The 18,630-nt window shown below is 41.7% G+C and overlaps 2 protein-coding genes across 2 annotated transcripts; one reads left to right on the plus strand and one right to left on the minus strand.

Moving 5' to 3' along the window:
• Nucleotides 1–569: 569 nt before the first annotated feature.
• LOC110495176 (synaptonemal complex protein 3-like) lies at nt 570–3,371 on the minus strand. Its single transcript, XM_036948419.1, has 6 exons — nt 3,329–3,371; nt 2,145–2,245; nt 1,868–1,936; nt 1,645–1,743; nt 1,448–1,552; nt 570–1,211 (listed from the first exon to the last, which is right to left on the minus strand). The coding sequence occupies exons 1-6, from the start codon at nt 3,369–3,371 to the stop codon at nt 1,173–1,175; spliced, it is 456 nt and encodes a 151-aa protein (XP_036804314.1). The 3' UTR covers nt 570–1,172.
• A 1,781-nt stretch (nt 3,372–5,152) lies between these two features.
• Nucleotides 5,153–10,027, plus strand: dram2b (DNA-damage regulated autophagy modulator 2b). Its single transcript, XM_021568726.2, has 8 exons — nt 5,153–5,291; nt 5,656–5,860; nt 6,022–6,089; nt 6,210–6,352; nt 6,468–6,645; nt 6,896–6,978; nt 7,045–7,137; nt 8,400–10,027. The coding sequence occupies exons 2-8, from the start codon at nt 5,730–5,732 to the stop codon at nt 8,520–8,522; spliced, it is 819 nt and encodes a 272-aa protein (XP_021424401.1). The 5' UTR covers nt 5,153–5,291; nt 5,656–5,729; the 3' UTR covers nt 8,523–10,027.
• Nucleotides 10,028–18,630: the final 8,603 nt, after the last annotated feature.

Below are 18,630 nucleotides of genomic sequence, written 5' to 3' on the forward strand. Positions count from 1 at the left end.
AGGTTTCTACACCGAGTGTACAAAACATTAGGAACATCAGCTCTTTCCATGACATACTATAGATTCAGTGCTCGACTTGGGCAGGAGGTCACCGAATCTGAGAACTGGCACCTCAAATGTTCTACTGATTGAACTTCTGTAACTCTTATATTAGCTCAAAAGTATTGTGGAGCTCCTACACCTAAATATAAACAGTACCGGCACCAAAAATGAGTACCGGCACCTATTTCAGTCTAAGTCAAGCACTGCATAGACTGACCAGGTGAAAGCCAAATCCACTTCAGTGAAGATGAAGGGGAGAAGACGGGTTAGAAGGATTTTTAAGCCTTGAGACAGATTGTGTATATCTGCCATTCAGAGGGTGAATGGGCAAGATAAAATATTTAAGTGCCTTTAAATGGGGTATGGTAGTAGGTGCCAGGAACACTGGTTTGAGTGTGTCAAGAACTGCAACACTGCTGGGTTTTTCACGCTCAATAGTTTCCTGTGTGTATGAAAAATGGACAGCCAGCCAACTTGACAACTGTGGGAAGCATTGGAGTCAACATGGGCCAGCATCCCTGTGGAACACTTTCAACACCTTGTAGAGTCCATTCCCCGACTAATTGAGGCTGTTCTGAGGGCAAAAGGGAGTGCAACTCAATATTAGGAAGTTGTCCCTAATGTTTTGTACACTCAGTGTATATTTACAATAACAAGACGGTCTTAATTCCTGACAACATTTTAGCAACGAGAAGTCTTATGTTCTCCATAACCCCCCTCTCAATCAGGGATCAATTAAGTAGATTAAACATATGAAAGCAGAACTCCAAAATATGAAGACAGAAATAAGAATTTCTAAGTGAATGACATCCCTCTTTGACTTCAACACTTTCAGTCTGGAACCCTCAGGTGACATAATGTTGATCTTTTGAATGAAGCAGTTCACAACAGAAATGCAATGTTACATCTACACAACACACAAGATTTCAAAACAGTTATTTGCAGATTACTGGATCAGGTAGATGTGGTTCCTGAGATGTTTAACACTTATCTGGAAATTGTAAAGTTCTATCTGAAACACATCCATAAACTAAAGTAGAACAGGCAACCCAGCTTAAAGATATGTACACACAATAAGCATTTCGATGGAGTTGATTCTTCTCAGCTCCCGGCATTCTGAAGATCCTACATCAGCATCGTCTGCAGAGACTTGCCATCTCTTGCTGTTGCTGTTATTAGAAAATGTATTGTTTGTTGAACTAAATGAAATGTTCTAAATAGAACAGTTAAGTATTTTCTAAATAGCTCAGTTCATGCTCATAGTGCTCATGCCCATAGTACGCTAATATTTTAAAATGGCACATATCAATTTGTATTCTTAGCAACGCTTCAGCTAAGCAAAGGGGTCAACCATCGTACGGCACGTGAACAATGAGTTAGTAAATTGATCTGTCCTTTTACTTACTGTGTCACTGAGAATCTTTTTCTGAAACAGTGCCATCTCCTGGCGCAGCTCGCCCTGTGCAGCACCCTGCTGGCTGACATGGGTCTTCTCCATCGTATCAAGGCTCTACCAGCCCAGCAAAACAAGGTGGCATGAGAAAACCAGCTGAGACATAGATTTAAAATCACCATGTTAAAGAATACTATGAGATAATATACTTGGATGTACTGCTCCAGCAGCTGCTTGAGAGTCTTCAGTCTCTGGCTCTGGGAGGCCCTCTTGTGCTGAAACATCTTCTGCTGGTGCTGGAACATACTCTATGGGAACACATACAGCACGTACAGTTAGTTCTAAAAGATGCCTTATTTACTCCAGTGTTACTCTGTAAGTAGCTATAGAATAGAAATAGGTACACTATTTTCTGTCCTGACAGAGCATTACCAGTAGTTTCTCCTCATTATCCTTGGACTTCTGCACATCTGTGTCCCACTGACTGAAGACTGCATTGAACTGGGTGCAGTAATCTTGTCACTTTACTCCTGCGGAATTGATATCATACAAATCAGGTTACACACACACACACACACACACACACACACACACACACACACACACACACACACACACACACACACACACACACACACACACACACACACACACACACTTGCACCCTATTTTCACTCTACACATCTCATTACTTGTCTCTTTGTTGGACCCTCCATAACTGCTCAATCTTCTGATGGCTAGTCTTCACAGAGGACTTAGTGAACGTTTCCAAACGTTTGCGTTTTGCCAGGAAGGCTTTGTTGATGTCCGCTGGCAGTAAAGAGAAAAAGAGGCTCACAGATGTAATGCATAGTTCATTGATGAGAAACAATCGCTGTACCAATCAGTGTGCAAGGCCCAGTGGTGGAAAAAGTAACAAATTGTCATATTTGATTAAAAGTAAAGATACCTTAATAAAAAACGACTCAAGTAAAAGTGAGTCAACCTGTAAAATACTACTTGAGTTTTAAATATACTTAAGTATCAAAAGTAAATGTAATTAATAAAATATCAATATCAATAAGTATCAAAAGTATAAATCATTTCAAATTCCTTACATCAAGCAAACCAGATGGCACCATGTTCTTGTTTTTAACATTTACAGATAGCCATGGGCACATTCCAACACTCACACATCATTTACAAACTAAGCATTTGTTTTTAGTGAGTCCGCCAGATCAGAGGCATTAGGGATGACCAGGGATGTTCTCTTGATAAGTGTGTGAATTTGACCATTTTCCTGTCCTGCTAAGCATTCAAAATGTAACAAAGTACTTTTGGGTGTCAGGGAAAATGTATGGAGAAGAAAGTACATTATTTTCTTCAGGAATATAGTGTAAAAGTTGTCAAAAATATAAATAGTAAAGTAAAGTACAGACACCCACAAAAACTACTTAAGAAGTACTTTAAAGTATTTTTACTTAAGTACTTTACACCACTGGCAATGCCAGAGTATGAAATATAAGGATAGAAAGAGAGAGATTAGAGACAAATCTAGTGGAACACACAATACCTACAAATCTGTCCAACATGGTCATCATATCCCCTCTGTGGAAGAGGAAGACATTATATAGTTATTGAATGACAGCAATATCAACCCATGAATTAAATCACACAGGATAATACTGTATGTTCACCTCTGATAAATAAATGTCACTTTGTGACAAATGCTTGGCCTACCCTTTGGTGATGTCAATATCATCATCTGGTTCTGACATGTTTCCTTCCTCTCAAAGCCTCTGCCTCAACTACTGTAAAGAAACAATAAAGAAAGTAGACTATTAGATATTATGTCATGTATAAAAACATGCACATTATTTTAGGCTACCAGTTTCCAGGACTAACAAATGTTACCTGGCAGGTTTTCATTGTTGAAACTCTCATTGAAGTCCTCCATATAGGGTTTGCCTGAGTTGGTTATAGTGCCTTTTGCTTTGCCTTTCTGAGCATGTCCCTTGTGCATTGCCATTTCTTGCTGGTTGTCAATAAAGAAAATAAATGTGCCAAAGAACTGGTTCAAATGACAACTTTAGCCTACTGTATATGCTTGCTACCGTTAGCTAGCTAACAGCTAACCACTGTTAACAATCTAGTGCCAGGTGTGAAATCAATTTTACTGACCTATTTTCAAACAGAATAGGCTATCCAAGTAAAAATCCTTATTTTGCTTCACAATTTTGGTTTCAAACGTTTTGAAATATGTGTAAATATAGTCATGAAAGCTAGTTTAGCTTCGTCTGAAATAGCTAAACTTGGAGTAAAGTCACCAGTTGAAAATCTGGCGCGGGAAAAACGTTGCACGCCGATTGAGCGCGGGGACAAATGACATCACTTTGTTGGTGGATACAATGTTTGATTGGTAGAAACATCGATACAATTGTGTTAAGAGAACCCTCTCTGGTGTTACTTTGTGTCAGCGTTGATATTCCCACTGTTAATGGCTTTTCAGTTGATTCATTGGCCCACACTAATTGAATTGCACAAGCTAATGCTATGACCGGTATTAATACAGGATTTTCGATTTATCATATAATTTATCATAAATATGCAATATGTATACCCTATATGAAAAACGGATTGGATTTAGGCTGATAGACCACTCCAAAGGCTGCAGAATGAGCAGTGACGCTCCTCTGGATGTAAACTCTGTGGATTTGGAAACTAGAAGTGCTTCTGGGTAGAATAGACCAACCTTTTACTGAGACACAATGTACAGAAAATGGTGTACGGTGCAATATATATATATATCCAATATGAAAAACGTACTGAACGTAGTGCAAAAGGAATGGACTAATTAACAATGGGATTTAAAAGTATTTTCAAAATATTTTTAAGTAGATTATTACAATTATTATTATTATTACTATTATTAATAATAGTAGTATTATAAATACGGTTTAGTTATTTGTATTACTGTTGTTACCATGATAACTATCTAGTAATCATTACTTTTTGCTGTTAACAATAATGGCAGCGCTATAATATTATTTGTGCTATAAAGTCGATTAAATGTTTTTCATATTGTTAAACAACAAAAATATTTCAGCATAAAATGTTATGAATTTCGTAAAATTGTTTTTTCTACCATCGTCACGGGGGACTTTTATTTTGAAGGGAAATCGCCGAGGGCACAGCCTTTTTCTTGATACGTCTTGAGTATTGTTGCTGATGGAACGGAGGTCTCTTTGTTGACGTTTGCTACAGATCTGGGTATTATAATGCCACGCCTCTTCTGGAACACTAACAGGAAGTAATGAGCTTGTGATTTTAGTTGAGAAAGCGTGACCTAATTCCTCATCTGGGTCATGTAGCCTTCATTTAATCAGAGCGATCTAAAGACTAGACTACATATATTAGCTTTTTCTGCTTTCCCGCTGTTCATTGTTGGTCTTTTGTGAGACCGAATTTCGTGTGATGAGGTGACAACAAAGGAACCACTTTTTTGAAGGTACAGTTTATTGCCGCGTTCAAAACAACTGGGAACTCGGAAAAATACTAGGTCAAATAATGACGTCAGATTTTCAGGTCGGAAAGTCAGAGCTCTGGAAATAGGCCCGAGTGTCCGTGTTTAAATTTCGAGTGGACTGACCGTTCGAATCAAGTTTTTCCATTCGCAGCTCGTTTTTCTGCGTTCCCAGTCGTTTTAAATGCACGTAAGTCGGAGATTTCCGGGCTCTCAATTGTTTTGAACGCAGCATCAAGCCTTCAAACTCAACTCTGGACCTGGAAGCCAGTTAAACTGCATTTATTCATTGTTCCCCTCTAATCAGGGACTTGTTTAGATCTGGGACACCAGGCGTATGCAATTAATTATCAGGTAGAACAGAACCTGCATCTTGTCACTCTACTTATTTTATTAAACAGTAGCGTGTATTGTAGCATCATTTCAAATAAGAATTTGTTCTTAACTGACTTGCCTCGTTAATCAAAGGTTATTTAAAAAATAAATACATTGTAGCCTACCAAATGTAACTAGCTCGCTCTGTATCTCAAGTCACTTGACTACATCAAGCCACACAACTAGTAGAGGAACTGAGAAATGCGATCACGTGGCAGGAATACATTGTAGTCTCTTGATACTGAGCTTTTATCCAGAATGAGGAAACGAGTGTGCAGCAGCTTCAGCTATTTTTCTCTGTGTGTGTATGTGTGTGGTGCCTCACATAATCCAATATCTACAGGTGAAGGCAATATACCAGCATCTGTGGTCTAACTTGGATAGGCTACTGGTGGTTTGACACACACAGCAGAGGATATGTGGTGGTTCCAGCAGGGTCTTTGTATTCTACCGGTGGCTTTGGTATTATGGACGGCGGCCACGTTCATCTTTGCTTACATCACTGCTGTCCTGCTGAAACATGTGGACCCACTGGTGCCATACATCAGGTCAGACACAGGCTCAACACCATCCTCTGTGCCTTTTTACCATTATACTTGCAATCACTTCACTTTATAAGTAGTAGACACAATTTTACATGTATTACAATTGTACATTACATTGTGATAGTGGGAGATTACATTTTTGATGGTCATGTTTCTGTTCACAGCGACACGGGGACGGTTGCCCCAGAGAGATGTGTGTTTGGAATCATGCTGGACATCTCAGCATACTTAGGTAACACCACCATTACCTCTCGGATTCCTCTTTGGAATCTAGCAATACATTTGAAACCAGCTATAAACCTGACTGAATTTGTGACTATGTTTTGATTTGTGATCGTGTTTGTCGTGGCAGGCATAGCCACCATGTACGTACGCTACAAGCAGGTCCAAGCCTTGACAGTCGAAGAGGAGTCAAAGCTGCATAAACTCAACCTCTTGGGTTTGGTGCTGGGATGGATCAGCTCCTTTGGCATGTGCATTGTTGCTAACTTTCAGGTACCCATTGACACGTGTGTGTGTGTGTGTGAGAGAGTCTTGTTCCTGTTTGTTTTGATGACAGTATATGTAAATGTGGTACTATAAAATCATTCTCTCTCTCAACAACAACCAGAAAACGACTCTGTTCTCCATGCACCTGGTGGGGGCAATATTGACGTTTGGCGTGGGGGCACTGTACATCCTGGTGCAGACCTTGGTGTCTCTGTGCATGCAGCCTCACGTCCACGGGAAGAGCATCTTCTGGGTCCGACTCAGCATCGGGGTCTGGACCTTCGCCAGCATCATCAGCAGTATCCTCCGCTATTTCTGCAACAAGAAAATATGAAATCATGATTCGCTGTTGCTGATAATAGAATGTTGTTGCTATAAGACAATGCCACTCAATTACAGTGAATGGAAGCTGTGAACTCGTGCAACAAATTGCAAGGACCTCTGACAGCTTGTTCAAGATCCAAACGTTCTGAAATATTGCAAGAGTTGCCCTCTGTAACACAGCTCTAGCCCCTGCCTGTTGTGCTCCTTAACCTTCTCACCTCTCAGTGTTTGTGTCATCTGTCATCATGTACAGCAGTCTACCTGGAGTGGACGTGGCCCATAAACTGCACTGGATACCTGGAGAGACGGTCAGTAGACTTTGTGATAGTTTGTGTTGTTGTGCGTGTGTGCGCTAACAGCTCTGTCTGTTGCAGGGCTACATCCCTCACATCATCAGCACCATCTCTGAGTGGTCTCTGGCTCTCTCCTTTGTCAGTTTCTTCCTCACCTACATCAGAGACTTCCAGGTACCTAAGCTCTCCTCCTCACTTCACTCACTCCATCACTTGGACCAGACAGAATATATGTTCAAATCAGACTATTTGTCACATGCGCCGAATACACACCTTACTGTGAAATGCTTACTTACAAGCCCTTAACTAACAGTTTAGTTCAAGAAAGAGTTAAGAAAATATTTACCAAATAAACGAAAGTAAAAAATAAAATAACACAATACAATAACGAGGCTATATACAGGGGGTACAGGTCAGTTGAGGTAATTTCTACATGTAGGTAGGGGTGAAGTGACTATGTATAGATAATAAACAGTGAGTAGCAGCAGTGTGCTAAACAAATGGGGGGGGGGGGTCAATGTAATAGTCCGGTGGCCATTTGATTAATTGTTCAGCAGTCTTATGGCTTGGGGGTAGAAGCTGTTAAGGTCCTAGACTTAGTGCTCCGGTACCGCTTCTCGTGTGGTAGCATAGAAAACGGTCTATGTCTTGGGTGACTGGAGTCTCTGACAATTTTTGGGGGCTTTTCCTCTGACACCGCCTATTATATAGGTCCTGGATGGCAGGAAGCTTGATGTACTGGGCCGTGCACACTACCCTCAGTAGCGCCTTACTATCAGATGCCGAGCAATTGCAATACCAGGCAGTGATGCAACCGGTCAGGATGCTCTCGATGGGAACTTGAAACTCAATGTTGTTAATGGGGGCCTGTTCGGCCCGCCTTTTCCTGTAGTCCACGATCAGCTCCTTTGTCTTGCTCACATTGAGGGAGAGGTTGTAGTCCTGGCACCACACTGCCAGTTCTCTGACCACCTCCCTATAGGCCCTCATCGTTGTCGATGATCTGTTCACCACCCAATGCTGTGTCGTCAGCAAACTTAATGATGGTGTTGGAGTCGTGTTTGGCCACGCAGTCATGGGTGAACAGGAAGTACAGGAGGGGACTAAGTACACACCCCTGCCCTGAGGGGCCCCAGTGTTGAGGATCAGCGTGGCAGAAGTGTTGTTGCCTACCCTTACCACCTGGGGGAGGCTCGTCAAGAAGTCCAGGATCCAGTTGCAGAGGGAGGTGTTTAGTCCTAGGGTCCTTAGCTTAGTGATGAGCTTTGTAGGCACTAAGGTGTTGAACGCTGAGCTGTATTCAATGAACAGCATTCTGACATAGGTGTTCCTTTTGTCCAGGTGGGCTGCAGCAAAATCCTGCGTACCCCATAGCTCTCCAGGGCAGAAGATGGAGACCATGATTCTAACAACTGTTCTCCGTTTCCCATCTGTAGAAAGTAACGTTGCGGGCAGAGGTGGACCTACAGAGCAATCACCTCTACGATTCTCCACACTACAGCATCACTGCACAGGTCAACCAATCTGAGACCTCCCCACTGATGGCGGGGGGCATCTGAACAGGACAACTCCTAGTGGTGCGGTTGAGGCGAGCTGTAATTATGAACATATTGAATGGAATCAATGAGATATAGAATGTTGAGGGTGTAATCAACGAGCACTATTATAAACAGGGTGGTTCGAGCCCTGAAATCTGATTGGCCGAAAGTAGTGGTATATCGGACCGTATACCACAGGTATGACAAAACATATGTTTTTACTGCTCAAATTACGTTGGTAAACAGTTTATAATAGCAATATGGCACCTCGGGGTTTGTGGTATATTGACAATATACCACGACTAAGGGCTGTATCTAGGCACTCCGCATTTGCCGTGGTATATTGGCTATATACAGCGAACCCCTCGGGCCTTATTGCTTAAATATACCGCTGAAAGACCTAATTCTCAGATAGTGTAAATTCCACATGCCCTTTTAAACTGACATTTTGGTTCTTATTAGAAAGTCATTATATTTTTATTAAACCTAAAGGGGATTGATCCACTGACAAGACATGTATTTTTTTTCAGTAGTCAGAACACAACTAACCGGTATACTATTCTCTACCAGCCACTCGATGGTGCCAAAGAATCGTCAAGATGTTTGTTTTGGCTTTCTTAAATCTAACAATGAGCATTTGTTGCGCTATCTTACGTTTGTCTTTCATGAGAATTGATGTCATTAGGTGGTTTACAGCAAGGCACTTGAACTAATTAACTAGAATATGATTTATTTGCTCTACCTTGCTTTTGGGATGCTAAGTTTAATTGATTTGAATGTTGCTCTCACTCAGTTAAAGTAGGATAATATAAGAATTGGGTTTGGCTGTAGGTTTGGTCATTAGTGAATTATGGATTTTCTTGGGATGCTTTTCTATTAGTTTTTATGTTTCTATTTTCCCCAATGATCATCTCTATTACCCATAAAAAAGTAATATGAATTTCCCTTTCCTGTAGAATGGATACAATATTGGTGATGGAAGGAGGTGCTTAGTACAATATTTTTGGTTATTTGAAGATGTTTGTTTCTACTAAAAGTTTATTTTGTTACAGTATATAAAACATTTCAGCTGGCCACTTTTTGCCACCAGTTTCTATAACCGCAGGGAGGTGTGTGGAGGAGGTATTGCCATCATTGCTGTAAACTGGCCTGAATAATTCCATCATGTTAACCTAATCACCTATGCAGTAACTACATAGACGCTTTGTTTGTTTCATTCTCATAAGAATGGAAAGCATCAAATTCACTGTTGTATATGAAGGCTTTATAACAGAATAAAACCTTTTACTTCTGACGCCGTTATAGATTAAAGCAATAACAAACAAGATAGTTATGACATTTATTGGTATATTGAGTCATTTACATCGTACCATACCATACCATACAGTATATATTTAGTCATATATTTCATCAGAATGATACACACATCTAATTGTACTTAAATTGAATTGAACAAAGACATTAACACAATGTGTTGTGTTGGTACCATGTTTCATGAGCTCAAATAAAAGATACCAGAAATGTTCCATATGCACAATTATTATATATTTTTTTACATCCCTGTTAGTGAGTATTTTTTTTATCCTTTGTGAAGATCCAGTTATGACAGAATTCGTACTCAAGCAATGAAGAGCTCTGCAGCAGTGTCCTCAAATTCCTTGGCGTCCATGTTACCCACGGCTGGCTCCGCTCCAGCCATAGCCTGGGCCAGCTTAGCTGGTGATATTTTAGTGCTTGCCTCCAGCTAGCGGCTAATCTTTGCATTAACCTCCATATAGGGATTTTTGTTGGTGTAGTGCAGGGTTTTTTCAACTTTTTCAGCCTGGGACCCAAATGACAAATTCTGTATTTTCCTGGGACCCAAGCTTATGAAAACATGCAACTATACATACATATCAGTCAATTTCATTGCCCTTAAGCCAGCCTAAAACAGGTGCAATAAAGACAAATAACAATTAAATGAAATATAAATAGCTATTCGTGTTTATTTTCCCCCATTAAAAACACTAGGTTGGAACTATTTCTGTTAAACTATAATAAATAATTTTCATTCTGAACTGGAATAACCTGATTGATCACATCACACAGATGTAAACCAGAAAACAAATACGAAGCCCTAATGAGAGGTGTGTGGCTGGTTGAAGTTTTCAACAAGCAGGTCTATTCTGTGCTCAGTTTTTGACAATGCAACCCTAAGGTCATGCACAGCATGGAGTGTTTCTGTACTTGTTTTTTAAGTACGCCAGAGTTGAGAACCCTGACTCATAGATATGTGGTGACAAACTGGATCAGAAGATCTACCGCTTTCTCAGTCAGGCAGGATACCACTTCCTGCTGTAGATGAACAACCCAGAACTGTGTTTTCCTCAAAAAGTATCTTGCTTCACATCAGTTTATTCCCGTTCAGAATAAAAATCTATTTAAAAAACGTGTATTTTAACAGCAATCGTTCCAACCTAGACTTGTTTTCACTAATAAGTTCTACAGTAAGATGTTCAGTAGGCCTGATAATTTTTCATCTTCATATGTACTGTTGCTTAGGGTTGCACTAGTTAGCTAGCATGCTTTGGCTAACTTTAGCTAGCTAGCTATTAGCTGTGTACAAGGGGATTGTTTGAAAGAGAAACTCACATCTACTACTATGAGAGATAGTACTCCCTTATTTCTGCTGATCATCACCTGTTATAAAATGACGTCTTGCTAGCTGACTTACCTTTCCACTGTCAAAGCACTGTTTGCTGAAGCATTCTGCCATTTTCTGAAAGAACTCCCTCGGTTTAACTGTCATGCTCAGTGTTGCCAGGGCCACCTCAAATTTCTAGCCCTATGACCTCTGAAAACTTGCACACAAGGCCTGAAAACTAGCCAAAAATATGTTTTCGCAGCAAGAGAGGAGTTGCCACATTTATCCATGAAATCATTTTTCTATAACGTTATCGAGCGTTAAGGAAAACGTCATTTTTTACGACGTAGGCTAAGAAGCAAAATTAGTTTTTCCATCAAAGTAATGATTCTTGTAAATTTAAGAATATGTCGCAAGTCATAAGATAAATTGCCCTTTATCTCTCAAGATAATTTTCTATCAATGGATGACGATTTAACTTGTTTTGACTGCTATAATTGAGTAATAATGCCCTAGGAGGTGTGGTATATGGCCAATATACCACGGTTAATGGCTGTTCTTTGGACCTAGCCCTTAGCCGTGGTATATTGGCCATATACCACAAAACCCCGAGGAGCCTTATTGCTATTATAAACTGGTTAACAATGTAATTAGAAAAGTAAAACGTGATTTTTGTATTTCCCATGGTACACAGTCTGAGCCCTGAATGCTGATTGGTTGACAGCTGTGGTATATCAGACGTATACCACAGATATGACAAAACATTTATTTTTACTGCTCTTATTACTTTGGTAACCAGTTTATAATAGCAATAAGGCTATCAGGAATCAAGGTAAGACCCAAGTGCCGACTGTGTGAAGTAACAATGTTTATTGTAACCACAGGGGCAGGCAAATGACAGGTCAAGGCAGGCAGGGGTCAATAATCCAGAGCAGAGGCCAAGGTACAGGACGGCAGACAGGCTCAAGGTCAGGCAAAGGTCAAAAACCAGGAGGATGTGGAGAAGAGAGACTAGGGAACAACAGGAGCTGAGACAAAATGCAGGTAGGCTTGAACAAACAAGATGAACTGGCAACAGAGACAGAAAACGCAAGTATAAATACACAGGGGATAATGGGGAAGATGGGCGACACCTGGTGGGTGGTGGAGACGAGCACAAGGACAGGTGAAACAGATCAGGGCGTGACATAGGCACCTCAGGGGTTTGTGATATTTGGCCAATATACCACACCTCTGGCTTCATTGCTTAAATAAATGTACATAACTATAGATAAATCCAACAGGAGAATTTGAGTGATGAAAGTTGGACAGATGATCTCAATCTCTGTGCAAGAAACACTTGGATGAACTTCAAAATACAAATGTTAGGTTATTTTCTGGCAATTGTGCCTGATGTTAAGACTACAAACCGCTATGAAAGTCCCCCCCCCCCCACCAGCTGCAGAGACGCTATAGGAATAGAGAATAGAGCAGAACAGGAATATTACTTAGATTTCCATCAACATAAATTGATATTTTACTCTGCTCCAAAACCCCTCAGACAAAACAACACACAAACACAGCACTTGAGAGGAGCAGGGTCAGCTTCAGTGCCTTGCTCAACAGCACAAAGGTAATGAATGGTTTCTGAAGTCAGGGATCTTAAAAACCAGCAGTGTATATTATACAGTATGATGAATCAATTGTATATGCTACCTAGAGGGTGTGTGTGTGAGTATAGAGGTGCCCCCCACCTCCACCCGGGCTGTTAGAGCTGCAGGGACCAGCATGGGCACTGGGTCCCCCCTCCTCCACCTGGGCTGTTAGAGCTGCAGGGACCAGCATGGCCACTGGTTCCCCTTCCTCCACCTGGGCTGTTAGAGCTGCAGGGACCAGCATGGCCACTGGGTCCCACCCCTCCACCTGGGCTGTTAGAGCTGCAGGGACCAGCATGGCCACTGGGTCCCCCCTCCTCCACCTGGGCTGTTAGAGCTGCAGGGACCAGCATGGCCACTGGGTCCCCCTTCCTCCATGCTGCTGGGGCCCTGTCTGGGTTAGGAGGTCATAGGCCACGAGCACGTTGCTGCTGAAGGCAGATCTGGATACAGACACACGTGTATGTAGACATGCACAGGGACACATGGAAGCACACAAACACAGGACAAGAGCATTGTGTGTTTTCATGGTGACATAAAATGAGAACATAGAGCTGATGCATTATATGAGTTCCACATCCCTCATTGTCCTAGTTCCATAGCAACTGGCCTGCCTCATCAGGAACTGAAAGTACACTACTACCCTTTGCCTCATTCTTTTGAAATATTAATATTAAGCAATAATATGTTTGAATATAAATAAAATAAAAATGTGTATTTGTTTAACCTTTATTTAACTAGGCAAGTCAGTTAAGAACACATTCTTATTTACAATGACGGCCTACCAAAAGGCAAAAGGCCTCCTGCGGGGATGGGGGCTGGGATTAAAAATAACATTAAAATATAGGACAGAACACACATCACAACAAGACAGATCACACTACATAAAGTGAGACCTAAGATCACAACATAGCATGGCGGCAACACATGACAACACAGCATGGTAGCAACACAAAATGACAACAACATGGTAGCAATACAACATGGCAGCAGCACAACATGGTAGCAACACAAAACAGGGTACACACATTGTTGGGCACAGACAACAGCACAAAGGGCAAGAATATGAACTTGCTGCACTTCCCCTGGTCTCACTCAGTAACTTTTCATGTACAAAGTTCCTATTCACCCTTCATTGACCCCTAACATAAACTCAGCAAAAAAAGAAACGCCCTCTCACTGTCAACTGTGTTTATTTTCAGCAAGCTTAACATGTGTAAATATTTGTATGAACATAAGATTCAACAACTGAGACATAAACTGAACAAGTTCCACAGACATGTGACTAACATAAATGGAATAATGTGTCCCTGAACAAAGGGTGGGTCAAAATCAAAAGTAACAGTCAGTATCTGGTGTGGCCACTAGCTGCATTAAGTACTGCAGTGCATCAGATTTGCCAGTTCTTGCTGTGAGATGTTACCCCACTATTTCACCAAGGCACCTGCAAGTTCCCGGACATTTCTGGGGGGAATGGCCATAGCCCTCACCCTCCGATCCAACAGGTCCCAGACGTGCTCCATGGAATTGAGATCCGGGCTCTTAGCTGGCCATGGTAGAACACTGACATTCCTCACGAATTCGACCATCACCCCTGGTGAGACAAAACCGCGACTCGTCAGTGAAGAGCACTTTTTGCCAGTCCTGTCTTGTCCAGCAACGGTGGGTTTGTGCCCATAGGCGATGTTGTTACCGGTGATGTCCGGCGAGGACCTTACAACAGGCCTACAAGCCCTCAGTCCAGCCTCTCTCAGCCTATTGTGGACAGTGAGCACTGATGGAGGAATTGTGCGTTCCTGGTGTAACTCGGGCAGTTGTTGTTGCCATCCTGTACCTGTCCCGCTGGTGTGATGTTCGGATGTACCGATCCTGTGCAGGTGTTGTTACACGTGGTCTGCCACTGCGAGGACAATCAGCTGTCCGTCCTGTCTCCTTGTAGTGCTGTCTTAGGCGTCTCACAGTACAGACATTGCAATTTATTGCCCTGGACACATCTGCAGTCCTCATGCCTCCTTGCAGCATCCCTAAGGCACGTTCACGCAGATGAGCAGGGACCCTGGGTATGTTTCTTTTGGTGTTTTTCAGAGTCAGTAGAAAGGCCTCTTTAGTGTCCTAAGTTTTCATAACTGTGACCTTAATTGCCTACCGTCTGTAAGCTGTTAGTGTCTTAACAACCGTTCCACAGGTGCATGTTCATTAATTGTTTATGGTTCATTGAACAAGCATGGGAAACAGTGTTTAAACCCTTTACAATGAAGATCTGTGAAGTTATTTGGATTTTTACAAATTATCTTTGAAAGACAGGGTCCTGAAAAAGGGATGTTTCTTTTTTTGCTCAGTTTACATTTCTTATACATTTAAAGTAATCAATACGTTCTAATATGATGACAGGACTAAGTGTACTTCAAGCCAGAATCCAACAGGTAGAAAAGTGGATGTTTCCCATCTTCATAATTGCATTGACGTCAGTGGAGTCATGTTTGTAACTTACACTATGTTTGACAGCCACAACTCAGGATAGTCAGACAGGGCAGACTACCTCTATCATTCAACAGGTAAGGCCCAACAACAATATGACCTCAAACACCTTATTAATGAAGCAGTACAACTGATTTGTGAAAGAAAATGCATTAGTTGTACACATCAGACCATGTTTATGGTAGCAATGTAGCAATGACCTATGTCATTAATTGATCTAATGTAAAACAATTCATTAAACTGAGAAATGACATGACCATAATCAGCAGAGTACCTTGTGAGCCACAACTCTGCATGCCTTGTATAATGTTATAACTGCATTACAACAAATGCTTTAGAAATGAGTTGATTGCTTTGTACTCACGTTGATTGAGCCTCTATAGTAGCTCTATAACTAATATATCTGAATCTACAGTCCGTCTAATCACCCCTTTTTATTCAGACGGCAACAAGAGGAGGTATCAGATTAAGAGAAAAATAGTTGAGGACAAAGCAGCTTTGACAGCTGCCATTGTTCAACTTCACGAGCAGCAGGCAGAGTTTAGGCTCCCCATAGTGGATGAGCTGCTCAACACTGACAACTTTGTGTGGCCATGGGAGAGACTTGGCACCAGTATATGATTGCAGAAGGTATCTATTGTGAATATTTACCTTCAGCGTAGGCTGCAATCATTGCTGTTGTTCTGTTATATACCTCTGTGAGTTTACATCTCAGAGGTACATCGACAGACTGATGATGGTGAACAGAATGCAGGAGGAAGAGAGGATCCTGGTGCAGGAGATGAAAAGTTACTGGGGTAGTCTACAAAGACCAACGGAACCCTAGAGGCACTCTCCCTACAGCTGCAAGATCAGAGTAAGTTGAGGTTTATACAATTTTTGGACTGAACTTTTGGTCTTGCTTTACAAATACCCTCCATACTCTTTTGTGTAGTGGAATTGTAAATAATTTACTGCTATACATATGACTTTTAGGCAATGCAGTGGAGTTGTCAGAGGGAGTGAGGAATGGCCTTCTCTGACACCTGACAAGAAGATTGAGTGAACTGACACAATACCAAGACAACACCTACCACAAGCTGATTTTGATGACTGATGTAGATGAAAACTCAGATGAAGATAGAAGTCCTATTGCTGAGAGCTCAGATGACGACTGCTATGCTTTCTGAAATCATACACCGCCCCTGCCTCTTTCTCTCGGTCTCGCTCTCTCCCGCAGGAGAGGGAGAAAACCACCAACATCTCCCTCGGGAGCAGCCTGCCACCATCTCCCTCGGGAGCAGCCTGGTCTCCTGACGTTGACCCCTGGCCTTCTGAACCGATCCAGGGAAATGTAATTTGCCTGTTGATGCGCTTGTAGAGAAGGAATGTCTAATTTCAGCACATGCTATGTTTCCTCACCTCCTCCGTTTCTTCCGGTCTTAGAATATGGCGACATCATCAGCAACTCAGAATGTTGGTTGAGGACCTTTTTACTGAGGAATGTGGATGTTCTTCATGATAGTTTTTTTGTATTTTCTCTGAGTATTTTCTATGCTGCCATGATTGTGATTTTTGTGTAATTGTAAGTTGCAAAAGAGTCCTTGTTCTCAATGGAACTGCTAAAATGAATAAATACATGCATTAAGCACTAACAGCTCTGTGTGATATTCAATTCTGATCTTATCTCATCGCTGCAACTCCCCAACTGGCTCGGGAGAGGTGAAGGTCGAGTCATGTGTCCTCCAAAACATGACCCGCCAGACTGCGCTTCTTAACACCCGCTCGCTTAACCCGAAAGCCAGCCGCACCAATGTGTTGGAGGAAACACTGTTCAACTGACGACCGAAGTCAGCCTGCAGGCGCCCGGGCCACCACAAGGAGTCACTAGAGCGCGATGGGCCAAATAAAGCCCTTCCGGCCAAACCCTCCCCTAACCCGGACGTTGCTGGGCGAATTGTGCGCCGCCCAATGGGACTCCCGGTCACGGCTGGTTATGACACAGCCCGCGATCGACCCCGGGTCAGTAAGGACGCCTCAAGCACTGCGATGCAGTGCCTTAGACCACTGCACCACTCGGGAGGGCACAACATCACCTTTCTAATATGTCACTTGCCAAATCTAACAGTAGCCTATCACTTGTTTTTATGTTTGACTTAAAAATCAGTTAACGGTGCATCAATGAAAAATGCACTGTTGCCCAACCCATATAATTCAGCAGTGCACTGTACACTACACCATAATTTCAAATGGTAGGACATTGAGGCTCTTTCCATGTGTCCTATTGAAGCTTACTGGCTGATGAAGGACAATAATGTATTATGCCTATTTACAGCAGCATATGAATTAACAGTTATTTTACCAGAGTTCATTGCTGTCCATTGATAGATTCATGGCATTAAAATAATATAGAATTTTACAGTATACAGTTCAAACGTTAGCCTACTATGATAGGCACCTGGCACAACGCTGATTGATATCGGTTCAAATGTTATGAGCAGTGAGCCTATCTATTTGTTATGAGCAGTGGATTGGTCTGAACTGTTGCCTAGGTTTTAACTTAGACGATTTGTGTATATAATCCTTTATGACCATATGCACCTCTGATTAATTATGATTGACTATGCGCAAAAGTAAATGGAATTGTTTTCGCACCCACCATGCATCATGTGGATAATGTTCATGTGGGGTAAAATGTGTATATTTTGGGATGTGAGCACTCAGTCTGTTTGACCAGGCGAGTTTCAGATCAAAACGTTGTCAAAAAGCAGTGAAGTGGGAGCATAAACAGTGTGTGGGCCTTCCTGTTCTTTTCAAGTATTCTTTACTAGCCTAGCACCTACGTTTAAGGACCACAACATTTCCTATAGACGGTATATGCTCACGCCATTGTTGTTGGGGTACGCCCACACCATTACAAAACACAGAAACGCTGCTTTTTAACATGCTTCATTTTAAAAAATGGGAAGAAAATCTATTTCACTCATATTGTTATTAATTATAGAACATATTTCAAATAATTCTGGGAACACTGGATAAGTTACTTTAAGTGTCGCTTTGTCTTTAGCACACATTCATTCAACAAGTTGGCATTTGCACAATCAAAATAACTGTCACGACTTCTGCCGAAGTCGTTGCCTCTCTTTGTTCGGGCGGTGCTCGGCGTTCGACGTCACTGGTCTTCTAGCCATCATTAATCCATTTTTCATTTTCCATTGGTTTTGTCTTGTCTTCCCACACACACTGTTTTCAATGCCATTCATTACCTGTTGTGTATTTAACCCTCTGTTTCCCCTCATGTCTTTGTCAGAGATTGTTTATTTGTCAGTGTAGTGTGTTTTTTTTTTTTGTATAGGTGCGCGACGGGTCTTCGTACCCATATTTGTTTATATTCATTTTTCTATTTAGTGTTATG

This window comes from Oncorhynchus mykiss, chromosome 17 (genome assembly GCF_013265735.2).
Source record: "Oncorhynchus mykiss isolate Arlee chromosome 17, USDA_OmykA_1.1, whole genome shotgun sequence".
NCBI lineage: Eukaryota > Metazoa > Chordata > Actinopteri > Salmoniformes > Salmonidae > Oncorhynchus > Oncorhynchus mykiss.